Genomic DNA, 22,156 nt, shown 5'->3' with positions numbered 1-22,156 from the left:
AAAAATAATAAGCAATTAGAATCTTACGACTTACATAGTCCTTGAACCTGGTGACAAAGTTTTACTCTAGAGTAGTCCTGACACGAGAGGCTCAGAGGCGCACATTAGCCTCATGAAAATTACCATAAGTATATCCGAGTTTTACCAGACCACTGAGCTGATAAACAGCTCCCCTGGGGCTGGCCCAAAGGATTAGATATTTTTATGTGACTAGGAACCAACTGGTTACCTAGCAACGGGGCCTACAGCTTATTGTGGGATCCGAACCACATTGTATCGAGAAATGAATTTCTATCACTAGAAATAAATTCCTCTGGTTCCGCGTTGGCCAAGCCGAGAATCGAACTTCGGACCACCAGGTTGGTGCCAAGCGCAAAATGCACTCAGCCAATGTGGAACTTGAAAATTACCATAGTGTTCTTTATCTGGAGCATGGAGATAGCATTAAAATGTCTGCATTTGTAACACCTGAAAGTCCACTTGGTACTGAATACACCCCAGCAACATTCCAGAGAATAATTGGTATGTTACTAGTGATATAGAAGATGTTATTTAGCCTGATTATACGGTTAGAAAAGAACTTTTCTCCAAGACTTGCCATTCAGCGCTGGACAGTCAACAAAAAACCAATGGGGAAATGAAGAAAACAAACATTCAGATTGTTGCTTAAATCAAATTCTTTTTAATAAAGCATGTTTATTAAATAAGGACTTCCAGCATGAATTTCTAAATACATATGGATAATACTATAACTATGGCATTCAGAGATCCATTCTTAATTTTATATATCACATTGCAGTAAATGTTTGGAAAAATAAACACTGTATTTGCACAAAGTACTCTGATCCAAAAATATCTTTTCTGTTGTGCAGTGAATGGAAATGAGAAAAAAAAATATGTACTGTAATATACAAAACATATCAACTACTCTATTTCATAACATAAAGGAACACAAAAGTATTAAAGCTTAGTCACAAGTACTTGTCTTTCTAAGGTTAGAAACATTACTGAATTTGGAATCAAAACAAAATATACTTTGAAAAACCCAATAACATGCACTGTACACTGGACTAACAAAAAAAAAACATAATGGCAAAAAAACAAAGTGGTAGAGGTATAGAAAGGGAAATTCAAAATTTTTTTTCAACAGTTGATTTCAAGATTAAACAAATCTAACTAGAATAACAAGATCAGAATCACACAATTAAGCATATTACTAGTTTAAGTGTACAGTATACACAATAAAAACATTATGATGCTTCACTTCAGTAGATAAAAATTATCACTGCAAAAACAGATTTCAAATGAAAGTCCTTTCACTTCCAACTTGAACACATTAGCATTTTAGTTACTTTATGCATAAACATAATTAGCAATATATACAGTCTATAGTTATGAAACCCTTCTCAAGATGATAATGACCTATATGTGCTGGTCGCTGGGCTGAAAGTAATAGTAAAAATGGATGTTTCCAAAAGGCAGTAAGTAAGGATTTACAGTGTCTGTTGGTGCAAATATGACACGTGAGTCTGATACTAAAGTAAGACAGCATGCCAAGAGACAATGAAATGAAAAATAGGTGAGGGTTATAAACATTTACATTGAGTAAGTATATGAGGAGCATCTACTCTTTATGACTGGGGCCAATAAGCTAGCCATGAAAGTTTATAGGTAAAGGTAGAGTGATTTTGCATAAAAAATGGCATGAAAGAATGAGTAAAGTGGTAAAGGGCAAAGGGAGCCAAAAGACAAAACATGAAAAATATAGATGATTTAGCATTCAACAAATATGAGGACGTGACACAAGAGGGATTCCACTAGGGACTGACAGCCAAGGTTAGTCTCATGTTTCATGAGTTCCATCCCAGTGACAAGATTTCTTGTGAGATGGAATCATGCAGATTTTTTTAGTGTTTTTCTTAGTGCTGTTTTATGGTTGGCTAATGAGATACCTCAGTGGATGAATCTTTATCATCCAGATATATGATCCTTTGCAGGAGTCACAGAACTTACTTGGACAAGTGTGCCTGTCTACTATGACAATCATTCCAAGTTCAGCTGGTTAAGGGGTAATACTAACTGTGTTCTGGACATTTCCTGGTAGTGTACGTTACATTTTACTGACATTGTGCTATCAGTGGAACAGCCATGGTTGATGATAATTTCTTTGGCAAAGAGACGTCTCCATACCCCTACAAAGAAGACTCACCCTTACCCACACTCATCAATTCACTTTTATCTTGCATGCATCTCTCACATGTGTTTGTGTAAGTGTATGTATGAATGTATATGTATTTATAAAAAAATAAGGTTTAATTTTACCATGGACTCTAAACTTTTAAGTCTGTTTTTGTTTAAATTACACCACATGACACCATGTAGAGCATATATACAGAAAAAACTACACTGTATAACATTTTCAGTTAGAAAGTAAGAAATTTATTACTTTCAAACACATTACCTCACATTACCTACATGCAATGGAAAACCTTCCACAAGGCTTTTTGGTATCACACACAAATGTACATGAAAAATAAATTTTCTTACATAATACAAATTACCAAGCACAATATGATGTCTTCATTACCATTATGTCTTCATTACCATTACTAATAAGAAATCTTTTCACTGATTGATGTTACAATATATATAACACTGAAACTTCAAAACCAGTTTTATAAACTACTTTGATGTCACAAAAGTTAAAAATTACTACAGATTAAATGACTACTCATTACTAGCAATAGGAACAGGCAAATTATCACTATGAATGTCCAGAGCATATAAGGATCAAGAATTTCTACAAATGAAGGAAATACATAAACACGCAATTACAATATAGGTCAGCGTTTCATTCTAAAATATCAACATAAATTTATCATAGCCTCAGTCACAAGATACAAAAACACTGGTCACCATGATATTCAACGGACTGATGTTTAACATCTTGCAAATACAAGTATGAAGTTTTTAAAGAAGTATACAAAAATAGCATTTTTGGGTCTTGAAAACCAAATAAAAGGTAACTCCTTGTAGTGGACTTCAGAATGAAGTGGCATAGTAAATTTAAATTACTAGCAAGATGGCATAAAGGACAAATCTATCTTTTGGTGTGCATTGGTGGTATGAACACCTCTCTGGAGTTCATGTCACCAGACTGTTTGTAAGTAATACATTGGGATTTTCCCTTTCACCTCCTCTAGTTTTCTTCCTATCCATTATTACCAAATAGCTTGGCTTGTTTCATGAAAAAGTGACTGCGGCCCTACTGACCCGTGGTTGGATACCTGAAGGTTGGTAAACTTGAGTGGGTCTTAGCTGCGGTGGGAAACCTAATCTCAAAAAGGCTTGCTGAAATTAAGAAGGTTTACCACATCCGGAGTCACCCTCTCAGAGGAACAAGGGAGTATAGCATAAAAAATTATAATTAAACTTTTATGAGCATGTAAATATCTAGGTATAACAACATCAGGTATTAATCTTTTGGTAAAAGTAACATCCCTTTCTTTTCTTGTGTAAGCCAAAATTTTGTACATTACCAAAGGATGCCAATTAAATGTTGAATAAGGAGTTCAGTATAAGTCCAATAACCTGGCATCTGACTCCTCTGGATTAATAAGTTAAATTCTAGTTATTCAGCCAACTTCTGCAGACTAGTAACTTTCAGCAATGACCAGTATGCTTTATGGGTAGCATTCTGCCAGACAGCCACCTTGGGTGAGTGGTACATTGATTCAGGAGGCTTCAAGCATTGTTTGATGAAAGGGTCATAATGAAGTGAATATTATACAGTTACCTGCTTGAAGTCCTATAACCAGCGCTTTCTTCACAGTAATGCCATGCATGAAATGAGTTTACAGTATGATTTATCTTGGGTGTTGCCACTGGTATTTCCAAATTAATGATAAAAGTTTATACATGCACACTATTTAATGCTTGTTTCAAAATTCCCTCTACTTGTGCCAAAAATTCAGACACAGAATAAACATCTTCATAAGGAAGGTTAATTTACTGATTTTGTTCATTAAGAAAAAGTAAAAATTTTAAATTTATGGCTTGGTACTTTCAAGTACCCGTTAATAAGATGTCATAAAAAACCAGTTTTATATGTCTCATAATTATTTCCTGAATCAATGAAAATTTAAATAAGTGACCAATCCCAATCAGCCAATAGTGATCCTCTTGAACAATACTGTGATTTAAGAGTCCTACCAACAGCATAAACGAAAACCAGGCTGAACTTGGTGTCAATGAGGGGAACCTTTTCTTTGGCCTTGCAAAAAGAACTTCATTTCTTTGGAATTCAAAGCTTTCAGGATTGTCTAATCACTGTGGGTAAATTTATGAACCAGAGAGAAATTAAATATGTACAGCTACTGCTGTGGTGTGATGATCAAGGGGACACTAGGATGACTAAAGTAACCATTTAGTATTGGCTCTATCAATACACCATCCCAGCTGTGAAGGATATCTGTATAAGTGGGGACTTCCTGCTGACTTTTTTGTTTTTCTTTTACTCAACAACTGTCAGCCTCATCCTCCAGTAGAAAATGTGAGAACAGTAACACCTCTTTTGCTTACATAAGAATAAACGTGATCTCTCCGACTCTTTTGCACCAAGGAGTTACAAAACAATTTAGTCATACCAAGCATCTATAAAACAGGAATTATTATACTCTTTCTGTACCTGTTCAGCAGGAATTTGGTACAAAAAATCCTATCTTCAGAGACAATGAGAAACTAGTGGTATTGTAATATGAAAATTTACAAGTAGAAATATAAATACAATGTCTAAAACATTAACAGTAAAGATTCCTTGTGGTTGACCCATAAAGCAAGAGGGAATGAGAGGGAGGCTATTGGGTTATTCAGCAGTTTACCTCATAGCAATGGTTTGGCCCCAAGGAAATGGATTGTCTTTTACTTATATAATGTAATCGTAAAGAAATTATAAATCATATATAACTATATTTAACCACATCAATAATAGTCTCTTGACTTTTGTGGATGGCTCAAAAGAACTCTCCTTAATAAAGCTATTTAGGAAAAGAACAAATGAATTAATAAAACATAATAAGCAGAGTAACACAAAAGAGGCCAAAACTATGCTTGAAAACACCTGTAGTATACTGCCCACAGTGGCCCACATAAGGCACACTATATTAATTTTTTTTACATGGGAGAAAACGAACAAATTAACAAGGAATTTTACAGTTACACTGGTGATATGATGAATACCTGAAACTATATTTCAAGAAAACTCACACTTTCAGAAACTACGTACATTTAAAGAAACATTACAATTACAGAGTTAACATAGCACAAAAAGATATAAAACATTAAAGCAATCTTTTCCCTACAATGAACCATTACCATTATATGACTACTACTACAGTATTTTGAAAATACTGAAGAACTCTTATACAGCATATTGCTTTTTACACTTTAAATACTGACTTCTTTTTTATTTCTATTTAGAATTTTCACTATTAAGGAAGTTTGGAGGGGAGAATGCCATTTTGTGAATGAAGACATTGTCTATGAGTCAAATATACCTTTAGTTTCCTCCTGGACAGTGTTGCCATGTTAATCCACAGATCATGGCTCCAATAATATAGATGCTTGCCTGTAAAAAAGGAAGATTTCATTTTAAAATGGCCCAAAAGCCTTGCATAAAACAGCTAATTACTGAAATGTGTTTTAACTAACAAAATTGCACTGTATAGACTTCTATACTCTGTTTTTTTCCATCCGTCCATCCGCCTGTGGTGTTTTCGCATGGTAACACTGCGTCCCGGGCTTTAAATAATTACGCTATGTGTAAGTTTTAGGTAATTAAAAGGATATCTGGGTGTACATTTGCAACTGAAAAGTGTTTTAATAAATTAATAGTATATGCTAATTACACTGTTAATATTTGAAATAGGATATTATTATCATTGTTGCATGTAACTATCTAAAGCCCGGGACGCAGTGTTACCATACGCAAACACCACAGGTGGATGGACAGATGGAAAAAAACAGAGAATAGGTTTAAAATATACAGTATTCGTCCAAAAACAGAAATGAGGTCAGTTTACAGAAACGAACTTAAGAAATCTAGCTCCAAAATGTACAACAGAAAAAGATGTTTACTGAATAATGCAAAGTTAAGACTACGGATTTAGTGTTCTTATCATAACTATAACTTACATCAGTATTCCATACTAAGTCTGCCTTTATTCTTCTATCATTCTTCTAACACACCAACTCAAACCCTAACACTTCATATTCCAATTTGCAACATTTGAATTGAAATTAACCACAAATTTACATATATGTACATATCACATTAATCACAAGTTTATGCATACATACATATTTTAATAGTTAAACAAGTAAGTCACCAAACTATGTTTTGCACAACAATTACTCAGCTTTAATGGAAAGAAATTTGGATCCCAATCTAGTACTCTGATGAATATGACACTATCATAAAAAACATTTTCTGATATCCACAAGTATGGCACTGCTATCATAACCTATGTAACATTTCCTGGCATTCACCCATGTGGTACCCTAGATCAAGGGTAGGGCTTCAAGACTTTAATATGTTTAACATCCCAAGTTGGCTTTCATTCAAAATGTCCAATATATTTGTACTGACTATCCACTGCAAAAATATTGGTAAACACAAGCTAAGAATACAAGTAAAAAAAATGTGAGATACCACTGAGTTTCTACATACAGATAACATATTTATAATCAAAAGCAGAACCAAAGAAACAACGGTATTCAAGACGACTTCCATGACTGTAAGCTTTCCATATGGCAGAACCTGGAAAAAGCCAGTTCTGTTGTTGTCACCTAACCAAATACAGTACTACATTAATTCAAAGTACTAAGCCCACACAAGTGCCAACTTCATGCATACAAAAAGACAAGTGTCATTAAGTCATAACAGCCTTAACATGCCAGATTTCATGGATTACTTTCTGAAAATAAGACATAAGTAAAGTTTTGTTTGCTTGTTTGTATGGTGTTTTTACGTTGCATGGAACCAGTGGTTATTCAGCAACGGGACCAACGGCTTTACATGACTTCCGAACCACGTCGAGAGTGAACTTTTATCGCTAGACATACACGTCTCTCACACCTCAGTGAAATGGTCGAAAATTGAACTCGTGGCCACTGAGGTGGCAGGTGAAGACCATACCAACCACGCCACTAAGGCGCTGACATAAGTAGAGTAACTAAAAAGCAGTTAGCTTTTTCATGAAAAATTGTCTCAACATAGAATTATGCATTTTATTATAAGAATCTATTCCATTACATATAAATATTCATTAAATAGATAGGTGAGGATTAGTATATCCTGTACTATAAATGTGACAAGAATGCAGGTTCCCAAGTTTGTTGCAGTGGCACAAAGTGACTGGAAACATTCAAATGTTTCACAGAAACGTGCGACAGTGGGACATTTAGGGCTCACCTTGTTTTATGTTGTTGATTATTATGAACAATTTGTTTGATTATTTAAAGCCACTCAAAATGTTCTTTATAAAATATTTATCTTGAATGATAACCTGTTAGTAGACCAAAGAATACAAATTGTTATCCACTCTTTACAGTTGTTCTCAATGGAATACTGATCTAGACCTTCTGGCCTACAACTGCAAAAATAATTCAAGCAATAGTGAGTGCATACTCATAGCTTAAGGATTATGAGTACGTATTTGTGACAGTTTGAAGTATAACGAATTAATTGGGAATTTGAACATTTAATCGAGAAGGGACTGATTTACAGGCATTTGGTTTATCGCTTGTGAAGTGTGGAACATTTAAATTAAACACTGGAAGTAATACTAAAACCATTGCTTTCCTTTCATGTGAAGTTTAATCTTATGGATCTCCACTGTTTACCGAGATGTTAATTACTATCCTGTGGTCATAATATTTCTTACTCAATCCTTTTTTCCCCGTGTGTTTACAGAAGTTCATTCTCCTGTCATTACTGTTAATTCAACTCTGAAACAAACCAAAACTTCACAGCAAACCAAATATCTTGGGCTGATTAAGTCTGCCTATTGAAATTAATTATGCATCATCCTTTCTTTTCATGACCATTCAAGTTTCAACTCATCATGGGCATCATCATCTGACGTTGTGCAATACAAAGGGCTTCTAAGAAATTCTGACTCTCATGTGTGCTTTATCTTCCACATATCTCCATTCGCCTATCTCATAATTCTCATCCAGGTAGGTATGAGCTTGCTAATTCTTCTGGCGTTCACAGGAGCCAAGCTAACATTACCACATGCAGTTAACCCTTGGGTGCTGCAAAGGAAATGTCCAAGTCATATCCCTTACCCCTTTAAGTCATGATGGCAGGATAGTGAGAAATAATACAATAAAGGAAATTACAGAGGTTCCAGAAATACAAAAGAACAGTTGAAATTCTGAGGAACAGTCAACAAATCAGTGCAGACCAGCAGACACAAACAAAATGAATATGTCCTGCAACTAACATGCCCTGGGAACCTGGATCCACATGTGTCCAAGCTGGATTCTTTTTCTTATTTTGACATTGACTGGAAATGGGAACTGATGCACCTGAAGGCATTTATAAAGTGATGGGTTATAAGCGCCAAAACAAATTTAAATTTGCTTTAAAAAGCCTTCTGAAATATGAAAATTCTTGTTTGAATTTGAAACTGGGCTGCACATGCTACCGATAAAAAAATTGTAATATGTAAGGTAAAGAATGACATCATTATCACATAAATATTTCCTTACCCCTGCACCAAAGATAATGAAGAGTATGACACGAACATTCTTCCACCACAGGCTCCTAGCTAAGTTTCGACTTGTAGTTTTGAAGGTCACAGCCTGCAAAGAAGTGTTAAATTAAGAAAAAGTATATGTTGCTCTGTATACCTCCCTTGCCTTATAACTACTGGTAAACCTACAAATATTTAGTAAAAGAATAAGTCTGCCACCCTATTGGATGAGGTTCCTCTCAGGTAAGATCTGAGAACTCCCACCCCTTTGTTAAGCATGACACTTTGATCTAGAGTGATGTGCATGCAGGGTTTAAAAGAGTTAGCCTTCAAATGTTCTCTTCAACCCATAGTTTACATGAGGAATATTTCCATTTAAAGTTTTATTTTCCTTTTTTTTTTCCTTCATCTGGAAAGATGATATTTTGCACCCTAGGAATGCTCTTATGTTTATTTCTTTGCTTCATTCAACATAATAAGGCCAATGTTGAATGAAAAATATTCAAAAACCTTAGAATGACCCCATTTGCTTACAAGCAGCCTCAAGAAGGATGGTACAGCAGTCTTTCTCATATGAACAAGATGGAACTGAGGATGGTGCTTGATCATGGCTGAAAATTTTGAATAAAAACACCTTATCTACACAAAATTCCATCCATCAGAAATAAATTATCTTCCTTTAATCAGTAAAAATTCTACTAATTTTACTTTGTGAATGATATAAAGTTCTGAATTGTGGAGTCAAACATTACACAGACCCTCTGGGGAATTTGACAGCTAAAAACAAGCATAGCCCATAGTAGGCTAAGCTAGGCAGTGTACTTCCACCTTTACTGACATCTATACTCATCAGCTCAATTATAGTACATATATGGTATGTATATCTGCTATGAATAAAAATATAAATAATCTGTATGGTATTTTTTTTTATTCTCACTAATAGCTACAAGCTATTTCATCAGGATATGATGGAAAATGACAGTTATTAGCATAAAAGCAATAAAGATGATGCTGATATATAAATTCTCAATATCTCCACATAACTCTTAACCGACTACTAATAGTAGAGATTGTTTATTTCATTGATGATATTTGAAGTTTGAGATATTATTAATGCTGTCAGATATTGCTCATGGTGTACATCTAAGACACTTCTTAATGTTCCATCTTCAAGGATTATGAACAATGCTAAAACATGTTTCTCAGTGGATGAGATATGCATACAGCAGAGCCCCGGACCTCGATGCAATTTTGTCAAGATCTGAATTAATTTTTCCCATAAGAAATAACTGAAAATGGATTAATCCATTCTTGACCACCAGTTATTACCCTAACTTTGCCTCTTAATATAAAATATTACCCATAAATACACATAAATTACAATTAAATAAGTTAATTGTTAAATAACATACCATTCAATGCACTTTTTTTATTTTTAAATATATAGTACTGTCATAAAATAACTGCCCTACATACGCCCAATTCAGCCATAATACAATGGTTGACTGAGCGCCATAGGCTAGGCTAGGTATGTAGTATGTACTGTAAGAGGTATTCTTACAGGAAATCAATAAAATATTAAAAATAAGACAAATTATGTCTGTTATCATAAACTTTAGAAAAATTCCCTAAGTTAAGTTGCTTGCTAGTGGCCATGAGCAGCCGTAAACAGATGTAAACAAACCATCATACAGTCTACTGGACTACTGTATACAAAATAACTTTAAAATATCTCCCAGTACATGTTATGATAATAAATTTTTTCTCATAAAATATCCTTGTAAAATAGGAGCACTTTTCATAGGCGCTTTGTGCTTTATAATGTGACATCATTATCAATGGAGTAATACCCATTGGAAGTAGATCGTCATAAATGTATTCCTTTAAAGTTGGAAAAATCTTGATATTAAGGATAACAGGGGAGCTATTGATATCGCAAAACCCTTTATGTAATTTGACTATAAAATACTACCAAGAAAATATTACCCCATAGTAAACAACAAGGTTCAAAGTCCAGCACGACTGGGAAATGACACGTCGCCAGATCTCACGAGATTCCTTGCTTTCATCTGCAATTTCACCGGATCCAGCTAGGTGCTAGAAATTATCATATTGTTGAGAATTAAGGTTTGCTCGTGCATGAACAACTACGAATTATGAGCATCGTAATTTTCATAAGTCACGCACATCTGGCAATTATGAATAATCAACAAACTGCAAAATGTTTTGGCAGGCAAAAGTACTGTCTGAAACTGACAAAAAACATACATGTAGCACATTATTAAATATACTACGTACATTTATAAATAAAGTAAATGCAATTCTTAAACCCAGCTTTCTTTCATAAATTAAGTTCCATTCGGCTTCAAAAGACAGTGATAATGTCGGTAAAATGAAATCAGCTGATATTTTAAGAACGTAAACAAAACCAGAATGCAAATGGCAGATCACTCTGTTCGTATTGTAATTCGATAATATGGCAATAATACATGCAATACGATAGATACAGTAAAACAAGGGTTTTATTAAAATGATCATTATTCTCAATACAAATATTATCGACTTTGGCTAATGGATATGTGTCAGTGTAACAACCTAACCCAGGCAACAGAGCTCTCTCTCTCTCTCTCTCTCTCTCTCTCTCTCTCTCTCTCTCTCTCTCTCTCTCTCTCTCTCTCTCTCTCATTCCTGGATTTTTTAAATTATGCATGAAGCGATTGTAAACCTGCAGTACAGAAATAAGCAACCAAATCGAGAAACGGTTGATTACCGACATCATTTGCCGTCACTATAAAAAGAAGAAAAAAAAAAGGAGCAGGCAAAATTGATGTTCAAACTTAACGCTTATACAATTAAGTATAGTATTGTGCCACTTTTAAACCCAACTTTGTTAATTTACTAGAAACTATCTATATTATATATCTTCCACCAGCCAAGTGTAATGGCAATGAAGATATCGATAGCTCGATCAGCCGAAATTTTGAGAATGTAAACAATATAGAATGCAAATGGCATACAGTACAATGCTTATATTCTGTAAAATACGTCTAATTTCTTCAAATTATCATTCTCTCCAAAAAACATCTGTTTAGGCTTATATAACCATTTTGGTTTTTAGAACTATGGATAGAGCTCCTACTCCTGTAACAAAGTGAGAACTTGCTCATCCTAATGTCTAATTATGGTCATTATCTACAGTAATTTCTGTAATTAGTTGTTTTGTTTACAGTATCAAAAGTTGTATCACTAGTGATTCACTTGAATTACTTACAGTTTTTACCATTATTAGGTTACAAATGTTTTCTGTACAGTGTCGATAGTTTGTCAATAGTTGTGACTGTAGCCAACTATTGATACAACTACTGACACTTCAAGGGTTAGCCTATCATTAAAAATCTCACAGGATTTTATGGTTCTCACAGAATGCCTCTTACATTATAATTATCAATAATCTTGAGTTCAACTGTGGTTCTTACCGTTTTCCTCACCAAATGAGCTTGGGAACAACGCCTATTAGCGGCGACTGACCGAACCAATTTTGTTTCCCGATTTTTGTTTGATCTCAGATGCAACATTTACTCAAAATTTTCCATTGGAATCAGATTATTTCGAGTTCTAATACGATCGAGGTCCAAGTCTCTACTGTATTTGTATTTTGCAGGAATACTACAAAAGCTTCTTCTCTCGGAGATGGACATGCCTTAAAGATGATTATATCTACTATGAATCTTTGAATCTTACAATTAGTAGGACCACATCAAAATTTGAACTGGAAGAGAACTTTCAAAAGCCATGAAATAATTTCAGCCTTGCAAGTGTGCAGACTTTTCAGCAGCCATCTTCTTTTCACTACTATGAACCAGCATATCCATCCAAAATTGTTGACAGCACCATAAAAAGGGGCTCAAATCAAACTCTTCACACTTGAGCTGAGACACACTCTCCCACTCCACCCTTTGGCTACTTTTCTGGCTTGTTTCTTGCGAGTAGACCCTCAGTTTGTCTGCTGATTTATCAGTGTTTTACAACACTGTCTTCATTAGTTATACTTTGGCAAACAGATGCAAAAGAACCAACTTTTCTGAAACTTGTCCAGGATCTGAAGCTTGGTCTAAAGTCTTATTCCTTACCCTCTTGGTAGGCAGAGGCACCACCAGAATAAGATCACAAAACAAGAACACAACACAAGTCCCAAAACTACATATGGCATAGCCACAAAAGTAATAACTTCCACTGAGCAATATGTTTGTAATCACTGAGAAATACTGTACAAAGTCAGGGTTGCACAAGCAGTCACAGAAATCAGCAAGATGAAACTGAAGCACAATCAGAATGGTTATTTTACTCAAAATCATGGTAATCACTAACTGGCCAAACAACATTCAACTCTTCACACAAAAAGCAATCTTGTAAAGTACTGGTCATCACATTGAGCACTAACACCTGAGAATCCTTGCCCCCATAAAAGTACAATGGGGGTTCCATCAAGCATGAACAGATTGAAACTGTAACTTTTGATTTGAAACAAAAAAGTGTAACTAGGTGTATGGCATCAATCACTATGGTGTACCTTTGACATGCTCTGTATATCTGTAAAATGTTCTCAAAGAATAGCATACCTTTTATCTTCAAAACACAAAACTTACAAATACTTAATAATATTAGATGAAAAAAATATACCATACTATCATCAATACTGCTTTCTCTACAATATGTATAAAAAAAATACTCACAGAAGTGTTCAAGTTTTCGGTTTTGTTGATTAATAATTCCAATCGCTCCCCTCTAGCTGCCAAACTTTCTGTAAAAATCATAACATATTGGTTAAAGCAAAAGTTTATAATAAAAATATATTAAATACTTTTCATGCTACATATATATTATATAATATATATAAATCTATTACTAGTGTCCTGTAAAAGACGGTACATGACGAGATGAATTGCTAAATGCAATGAAGAATGTAGGAATTCAAGATAAGTGAGAGAACTCCATGAAGAGGATGCCCATATCATATTATTTGCATTGCAAGGATGCACATCAACCAGGAAGCCAAGAGAGAATGTGTGCTGAATAAAATCAATAATTAGAGTCATTTATATGTAACAGATTGGATTAATGACAAAAAGCTGACACACTACTAATAAAGCTTGGCTCATAGCAAGTGTTACATATCTACTTATGAAACTCAAAATAAATTTAAGAACAACAGAAATATTGAAGAGTGTATAAACAAAGCAAATGAAATGACATGAAGTGGAGAAAGGATTTATTAGGCTGAATCTTCAAAATATTTATGTACAACGATATCAAGTGTGGGCTCCCTTGAGTTGAAAATTAATGAAAAACTAAATAAAATAAACCTTTAAGAACATTATTAGGATTCAGACAGCAGGAAAGAATGAGAAATGATACCATAAGGGAAACTATGGAAGTTGCACATATGGATAACATAATGACGAAAGGGAGACGTAGATAGCTTGGACATGTCCTTCACACAATCCCTAAAAGCATAGTAGCAGTATATGACAGTGACAACTGGGCTTGTGTGGGGACTGGAATAGTTGAAAACCTAGACCTACTTGGACAAAGCTATGAGAACTTAGGCTGGAGAGGAGTGGAGATTCATGGGAAACAAAAGAAGGGATAGACATGAGTGGCACAATTTCAGAGACCTTTCTAGTCAAATGGCAATGGACTATGATGATGAGCCCAAACAACACTCAGATATGTCAGAAGACAAGTGCCCATACATATACACAGTTTTAATTTCTATGATGACTATGCACATTTCATTAAACAGACGTCCTTGGTTCTGAAGCATGTATAATACAACAAGTAAATGTGATTTTATTACACATAAGATAATTCTAGAATTCTGTAACATGAATGACAGCATTTGTTACTTAAACTATAACTCTGGCAAACTATACTTGAACCTGTAACAAAATAAATTTAATATATGAAAAGAAATATAGGACTGTCCCACTCTGTCTACTCTAATCACAATTCATATTACTGTATGTGGAAGTGGACTTACCGATATTCTTAACTAAAATGTCTTTCACATCACTAACTTCTCCTTGTAGTCTTGAAACTTTGTCAATGTCCCTTGACTCTGTGAAATGTTTCATCTGAGTTGCTAGAACCTATAAAAAAAAAAATAAGATAAATTATGAAGAGCATGATAAAAATATGATGAAAGTGAATAAAATATAAAAAATAAATCAATGCTTTGAGATTATGAAACTGAATTAGCCAACCATCAAAGCTAAATAATAATTTTTTATATATAAATTTAATGTTTCACATAAAAATTCATTACTTTTTGATTGAACTCTAATCTGCAGCACAACTAATCTCTAGACAAGTCCTAAAGGAAGGTGAATCTGAACTCCATTTTCTTTTTTTAGTATTCATCCATTTCCCTTAGAATTCACGATGTTATTACAAGTCATTATCCGCGTGGTCTAAGCCAACTGCAATTAGTAGGGGTAATTATTCCAAAATTAAATTTGTTTAAAGATATATCCATTACTTTACAACATCGTAAGTAGCTACTTAGATGGGATGGATTCAGTGCCTAGAATATTGCCACAGGTAATAATATATACTACTAGAAATAACTTATCAGCTAACAAGTTGCAGAATTAACAGTATCCATGAGTACATTACAAAATTTGGTCATTATATAAGCATAAAAAGTTTTTAATGAATTACTTTATGTTTATGAGTATTAGCCTACTAAATATCTTACCTGAGCAAACTCGCTGTTCATCGCATATGGAAGAGCAGTATGAGCCCGAGCACCATATGTAGCTTCAAATCGTAATTTAATGTCTTCTAGGTATAAGAATGCTCTTTGTCTTTCGAACTCCTGAAAATAATTCAGCTATTAGGAATATTCACCATTATTTTTACACAAATCCTCAAACACTTAGTTCATTGTATTGCTAAGACAAACTAAGAATTTCTTTTAGTACTAATATTCAACCATCAGGATGGACTATGACACACTTTACCCCCAATCTACCTTGAGAATTCCCTTATACACTATAATTCAAACGATCTTCATTCCTCTTGAGATTCTTCCTTGACACCCTTTTTTTAATCCTCTATTTTCTAAATACTATCTTGCCTTGTATAACAATGCTAATCTACTTTCTCTATCCCACTATTTTCATCATTCTTCCCCCTCCCCACTCTTTCATACCAGTACTTGAACTATTTCAGTTTCACCTTTTAGTAATGCTGAAATTTCCAACCGTTCCTAGATATTACTTCAAACCAAAGTTCCAGTCATGGTCCTTTAAACTACACCACTGTTAATTGAAAATTTAAGTTTTTTCCTCTTATTTAACGTTTTTGTCATTACTGCATTTGTCCGCCTAAGCAGTATGTTTCACCATAATCTGAATACATAAATTGAAATCATATGTTGGCCTAAACTACAGCCTACTTTCTCATATCAATCCCCTTAGAAAAGTCTGTAATGTATTAGCAGGGACTCATGATTCACAGTTATGCCTATTCTTGACAGAAACAACATATAACTACAAAAAAAAAAAACAACTTTTTTATAATGAAAGATATATATATATATATATATATATATATATATATATATATATATATATATATATATATATATATATATAATTATATATATATATATATATATATATATATACTATTATATATACTATATATATATATATAGATATATTATATATAGATATATATATATATATATATATAGATATTATATATATATATATATATATATATATATATATATATATATATATATATATATATATATATATATATAGTGATCACTAAGTAATTACATAGCTGATGTTTCTAAATTGCACAGTAGCTAAAAATTGAAATTCACAGTAGTGGTTTTACTATTTTTTGTGTAGGAGAAAATGCCCAACCCACTTTCACAGAAGGATGGGTACAACACAGCTGAAAAGTTCAATTATTTACACCCTATGACCATAAGAGGGAAGGAGGGAGGGCTCTGATTCCATAATTACTTGGTAAGTATGTATGTATATATATATATATATATATATATATATATATATATATATATATATATATATATATATATATATATATATATATATATATATATATATTATATATATATAGATTGTATGGAAGTCATATGACACTTTGGTCAGGATGAAAAGCCTAATACTACTAGCACCGCTAGTGTCAGACATAATCAGTGAGTCAATAACCAAGAAGATCAAAATAAACATGAACTATCTAAAATAGCATGAAGGCTACCAAAAAAGAAGCCAAGAGTACATCACCAAATGGAGACACCAAAGAACCAACCAGTGATCAATTTCAAAGTACAGTAGTACCTTGAGATACGAAATTAATACGTTCCGAGGCGGCCTTCGTATAATGAGTTTTTCGTATCTTGGAACACATTTTACATGTAAAATGCCTAATCCGTTCCAAGCCCTCCGAAAACACCCCATTAAATTTCATAATAAAGCTAAATTGACCTATAAACAATGAAATACTACAACAATTTGGACCATTCAATACCTAAATTAAGAATAAATATCCAAACCTGTAAATAAAGTGTATATTAGTGTACAAGAAATATTATTACTGTAACGTAAAATGTCGAAGCTTACCTTTCGAGTGAGGCTATCTCCGAAAGTGGCGGCAGAGGAGGAGGAGGAGGACAAACGGCAGATACGTATACACTTAACTTTACGAAGCACATAAAAAAATGTCAGAAAAACAAACTAAACTTTACAAAACACATTAACAAAACTGTAACACTTAACTTTACAAAAAACTTAAAATAAAATTTATTTTGTCTTTTTTTTATTTTTACATTTCGTTTTACTTTTTATAGTTTACGTAATTTCAATTTCTTCACCACCGAATGGATGCCAGTCCGTTTACGGAATTTTTCGAACCACCCATGAGAAGCCTTGAACTCTGGGGTTGCCGTTGATGTCCCCTCTCCGCCGTCGTCTTTGGCTTGGGCAATCAAATCGCCGAAAATAGCGCTGGCCTTTTGGCAGATTGCCGTCTTGGTTATCGTATCGCCATCGATTTCTTTGTCCTCGATCCATACAAGAAGCAGCCTTTCCATTTCATTATGCACATGGCTCCTCTTGTTGGACAAAATAGTGACGCCCTTGGAAGGTGTAGCTGCTTTGATGGCTTCCTTCTGCTTAAGGATGGTGCCTATCGTCGACGGATTTCGGCCGTATTCCTTAGCGATCACACTCAACCGCAAGCCAGCTTCATACTTTTTTATTATCTCCATTTTTGTCTCCATAGAAAGCATTCTCTTCTTTCTGTGAACTTCAGCAACTTTCTTGGGACCCATGACTCTATGTACTGTACGTAATTAAGTTACGTTCTCACAACACGATAATGTAGCACAACACCATAATATGTACGTACTGCAACGAAATCACTAATGAATTTACGTTACTAAACGAAATCGTTGGAGCGAACGAATGCCGATTGCGTACGGTAAAGTTTCGGGTGCGAAGTGGCCGAGGTAAAGCACGCCAACATGTAGTACGTATGTATAGAAGATGCATGATGGGAGGGATGCTGTCCAATTAGAGAGAAGGATCTCATGGCTTGGCTAGCATCAGAAACCAATGGGAGAGCAGGAGGATGGTGGCGAGTCTACTATAACTAAGATGGCGGCGTGCGGTGCGAGTTTCAAAATTGTTATGGGGCGAATCTCAGACTTTCAGAAACCTTTCGTATCTTGAAAACTTTTCGTATGTAGAGCAGTAAAATTTTTCGTCTTTGCTTTCGTAACTTGGATTTTTCGTAAGTTGAGCCTTTCGTATCTCGAGGTACTACTGTAAAGCTGCTTAGAATGGCTGAAGCTCAGTCGTTGATTGGCAGGAACGAACTGAGCTCTTCAGCTGTGTTGTACCCATTTTTCCCTGAAAGTGGGCTGGGCATTGTCTTCTACACAAAAACAACAGAAGCACTACCATGAATTTCAATTTTTAGTTGCCCACAAGTTAAGAAATATCAGCTATGTACTTGATTGGTAAGCTACTTATATAAATATCTTAAGATGCAATTTATAAAAAATAGAAATACATAACGGAAAGTGACCAAAGCCAAACCTATTAATTTATTAATCATATCTTTATTACTTTATACATGCTACTTACATCATCTGTGATGCAAAGGTAGATGATTCCATCCTGGGCAACATAATGAAATAAGTAAGATGCATGAGAATAAGTTAGTCGACCAGTTTCTCCAGGCTGAATCTTTGCTAAAATTTGTTCCGTAACTTCTGCAAAGTTTCCAGCACAAGTTGCATAGCGGGACAGCACCGTTGTACCACGGGAAATCACAGTATACAAGAGAGGCATGTCTGTAATAAGAATTAACTTTAATCAACAGTGCAAATACAATGGTTGTAAATAGATATCATCTACATAAAAAAAAAAAAAAAAAAAAAAAAAAAAAAAAGGAGGTGACACTTTGCCAAAGAATCTGAGCAATTCAAGACATGCCAGCAAGTTATGCCATCAATTATTTGAGCATTTCAACTGAATTTTTACAACACACAAATAACGATCTTGAGATACTTATCTATGTACTGTAAAAATTCATTTGAAATGCTCAAATGATTGAGCATTTCAATGTACATATTTGCAAAGAAACACATTTTTACTAAGATACAATAGTCATTTGAGCATTTCAATGTACATATTTGCAAAGAAACACATTTTTACTAAGATACAATAGTAAAAATGTGTTTGTTTGCAAATGTGTACAATGAAAATCAATAAACACAGTAAAGCAATGTACTTTCAGTATCAACTATAATTAATAGTGGATAAATGAAGTCGGGGGTATTTGTTCTAATTAACCCTTTGAGATTCCTTAGAGAATCTAAAATTTCCATGTAAGAATACAGTTCTGGTTTACCACTTATTAACTTACCAATAATTATCTTTAATAGCTCACTGTAAATACAATTTTCAAAATATAATTCTAGTTTTGGTCTCTTTTCTTTCCTTTTTAATTTTCTTCAACTGACAACATCAGAATCTCATGAAATAAAAATTGCATGACTTCTGCTGAAGTCAGAATTTCAAGAAACAATATTTGCATGAAGCTATTTGAACCTCAGAGATTATACTGTAATGGTGTTTAGGTACATATGTACTGAAAGAATACTTCCTTCTGTTTATTCATGTATATTTTCTGTCTTGCCCCAGTTTTCAGCACCTGATATATTCAGGTTAATAATGACAGCTTATGTATACAATTGCTACTAGCTAGGACATTAACTTTATTAATTTTATATGCAAAAGCAATGGAAAAGCAAATCTATCTGTAATACATTCTACTGAGAAATACCTCTCTTAACGAAAAAGAATTACTGGGATAGGGACAAATGTGTGTCTTCTACCTACAGCTTCTAGCCATAAGGTAGGAAATATGCTATAGGTATATGCAATGCTTAAGGAAACACACAGGATGCTGAGGACAGTTAGGTCTTGGAGTGCAATGGTATATAAGGGTGAATTTCTTTATTTCACTTTCATTATTTATGGAGTACCGAGTAAAGTAAGGATAAGGGGTACGAGGAAGGAAAACTCACTCCTGTCATATAGGGCCTACCTATGGCCCAGAGGTGCCACTAGGTAGGTTAGGGAAAGGTAATGTTAGGAGGCATCCCAGTTCATTTACTATCATATAGCCTATGTCACTTAGGTTAGGCAGGAAGGGTTCACCATTCTGATAGTAAGCCCTAGGCTATCAGCCAGAGCTCTGACAAAACATTAAAGTCTGAAATACATTACTACCTACTGATTCATGAACCTGGCGAGAAACTGAATATAGAAGCTGGGAGAAATTGCTGGTTATACTAGGCTAGGTACCTACCTACCTCCTAGCAAATATAAAGTAAAATTGACAAAATATAAAACAAGAAAAACAAACCAGTACACACAGAAGAATATATTCAAAGGGATATGTTCAAATTAAAAAAAATGAAATACCTAAGAACGCATTCAATCTAGGTACCTACTACCTAGTTAATTATGGGGAAAGCAGCGTCCTACCTATTGCAAATGTGTTCATTCTCTGAGAGTCTATTACTTAAGACTTATTTAACTCACAGTTCGAATTGAATTTATATATTTTGCTATTACCTTATCCAAGCTACCTATGCATTAATCAACTAGCCTAGATTAAGTCACGATAAACTTCGATAAACACCTGCAAGTGACCTTGTCCTTCCAAGCCTACGAAGACCATGGTCTGTAAACTACTTACTAGACTAGACCATTTCCTTAACTAATGACGTTAATCACCAGCAAAATCAATTAACCCTGTAGATAATTACCTTCTCAATTTAATAATCACAGTGTCTTGACCTACAGAAAACTACACTTATGATATATTATAAACTAAGTTCGCACAACACAACATATGACGTTCAGCTGGGTCTTTTGTTTACTTCATGAAGTCATCATAATGTTTTATTGCGTACTTTGAACGCTACGCCTCGGCCTTGGCTTCCACTTTGTATTTTCGTTTTGTTCACTTGCCTTTACTGAGTATATAAAGTTACACTACTCATATTAACATTATTATTATTGGTATAAAATTGGAATTTCATAATCTCGAATAGATATTACTATACAATTACTCTCACTTCTCATAATCAAGGCGAGGAAAGCAACATTGTTGGTCTACATAGTCACATGCGTCGGCAGTCATTGGTCACTTGGAAGAAGAGCTCAGCAAATAGTTAAAGTCCATTTGAGGCGGGGCATTTAAATAACTTTCCACTCACCCCCCCCCCCCCCACCTATCTGTTCTTCCAGTCACCAGTGGCATCCAAAATCTCCCCTTTAAAGGATTTTGTTATTCATTCTTTTCTCAGTGAGTTATGGTTTACAAAATGCGTACTATTTTTAAGATCTACGTCATACTGCTGGAAGGAAAGACAAATATTGGCTAGGCAAAGTCTCCTATTTACGAGGCATTATTAAAAAATTTCATCGTTTCGTACTATGGTTCAACTTTCTGTTAATCTTATTAAGCATTGTGAGAGGTTATGTTTATACCCCTCTTTTCTATCAAACATCTTTCTTACGTTTACCACCACTTGGGGAGAGACTGTGAAAGGAAGGGAAAAGCAACTATTACTTAATATTGTTATCTCCCGTTGCATTTGGGTAGTCCTTATGATTTTTTTACGTGGTGTGGTTGGTGTAGATTGAGATACTGTACCAGTTATCTTCTTTATTTAACTAATATATCAAGCAAGGAATTTGTTGGGCCTAGCTCTTCTCATTGAATTTTAAGACAGACTTAATAGAAGGGTTTCTTGGATACCTTTAAGGTCATCG

General features: G+C 34.2%; 1 protein-coding gene across 4 annotated transcripts; it reads right to left on the bottom strand.

The window, feature by feature from the left end:
• Nucleotides 1-653: 653 nt before the first annotated feature.
• On the bottom strand, nucleotides 654-21,480 carry LOC135221075 (vesicle-associated membrane protein 7-like). 4 transcript variants are annotated; one of them, XM_064258846.1, is made up of 7 exons: nucleotides 21,457-21,480; nucleotides 18,950-19,158; nucleotides 15,517-15,636; nucleotides 14,800-14,908; nucleotides 13,493-13,560; nucleotides 8,776-8,868; nucleotides 654-5,626 (listed from the first exon to the last, which is right to left on the bottom strand). In XM_064258846.1, exons 1-7 carry the CDS (start codon nucleotides 21,461-21,463, stop codon nucleotides 5,558-5,560), a joined length of 675 nt encoding a protein of 224 aa, XP_064114916.1. In that variant the 5' UTR covers nucleotides 21,464-21,480; the 3' UTR covers nucleotides 654-5,557. The 4 variants fall into 4 exon arrangements, with proteins under 4 accessions (XP_064114916.1, XP_064114917.1, XP_064114920.1 ...); XM_064258847.1 differs by lacking the exon at nucleotides 21,457-21,480 and adding an exon at nucleotides 21,145-21,351; XM_064258850.1 differs by lacking the exon at nucleotides 21,457-21,480 and adding an exon at nucleotides 21,018-21,042.
• Between the last annotated feature and the right edge of the window lie 676 nt (nucleotides 21,481-22,156).

Source organism: Macrobrachium nipponense, chromosome 2 (assembly GCF_015104395.2).
Source record: "Macrobrachium nipponense isolate FS-2020 chromosome 2, ASM1510439v2, whole genome shotgun sequence".
Lineage (NCBI taxonomy): Eukaryota > Metazoa > Arthropoda > Malacostraca > Decapoda > Palaemonidae > Macrobrachium > Macrobrachium nipponense.
The sequence above is the reverse complement of the archived record's forward strand: the minus strand, read 5'-3'. Positions and strand labels throughout refer to the sequence as shown.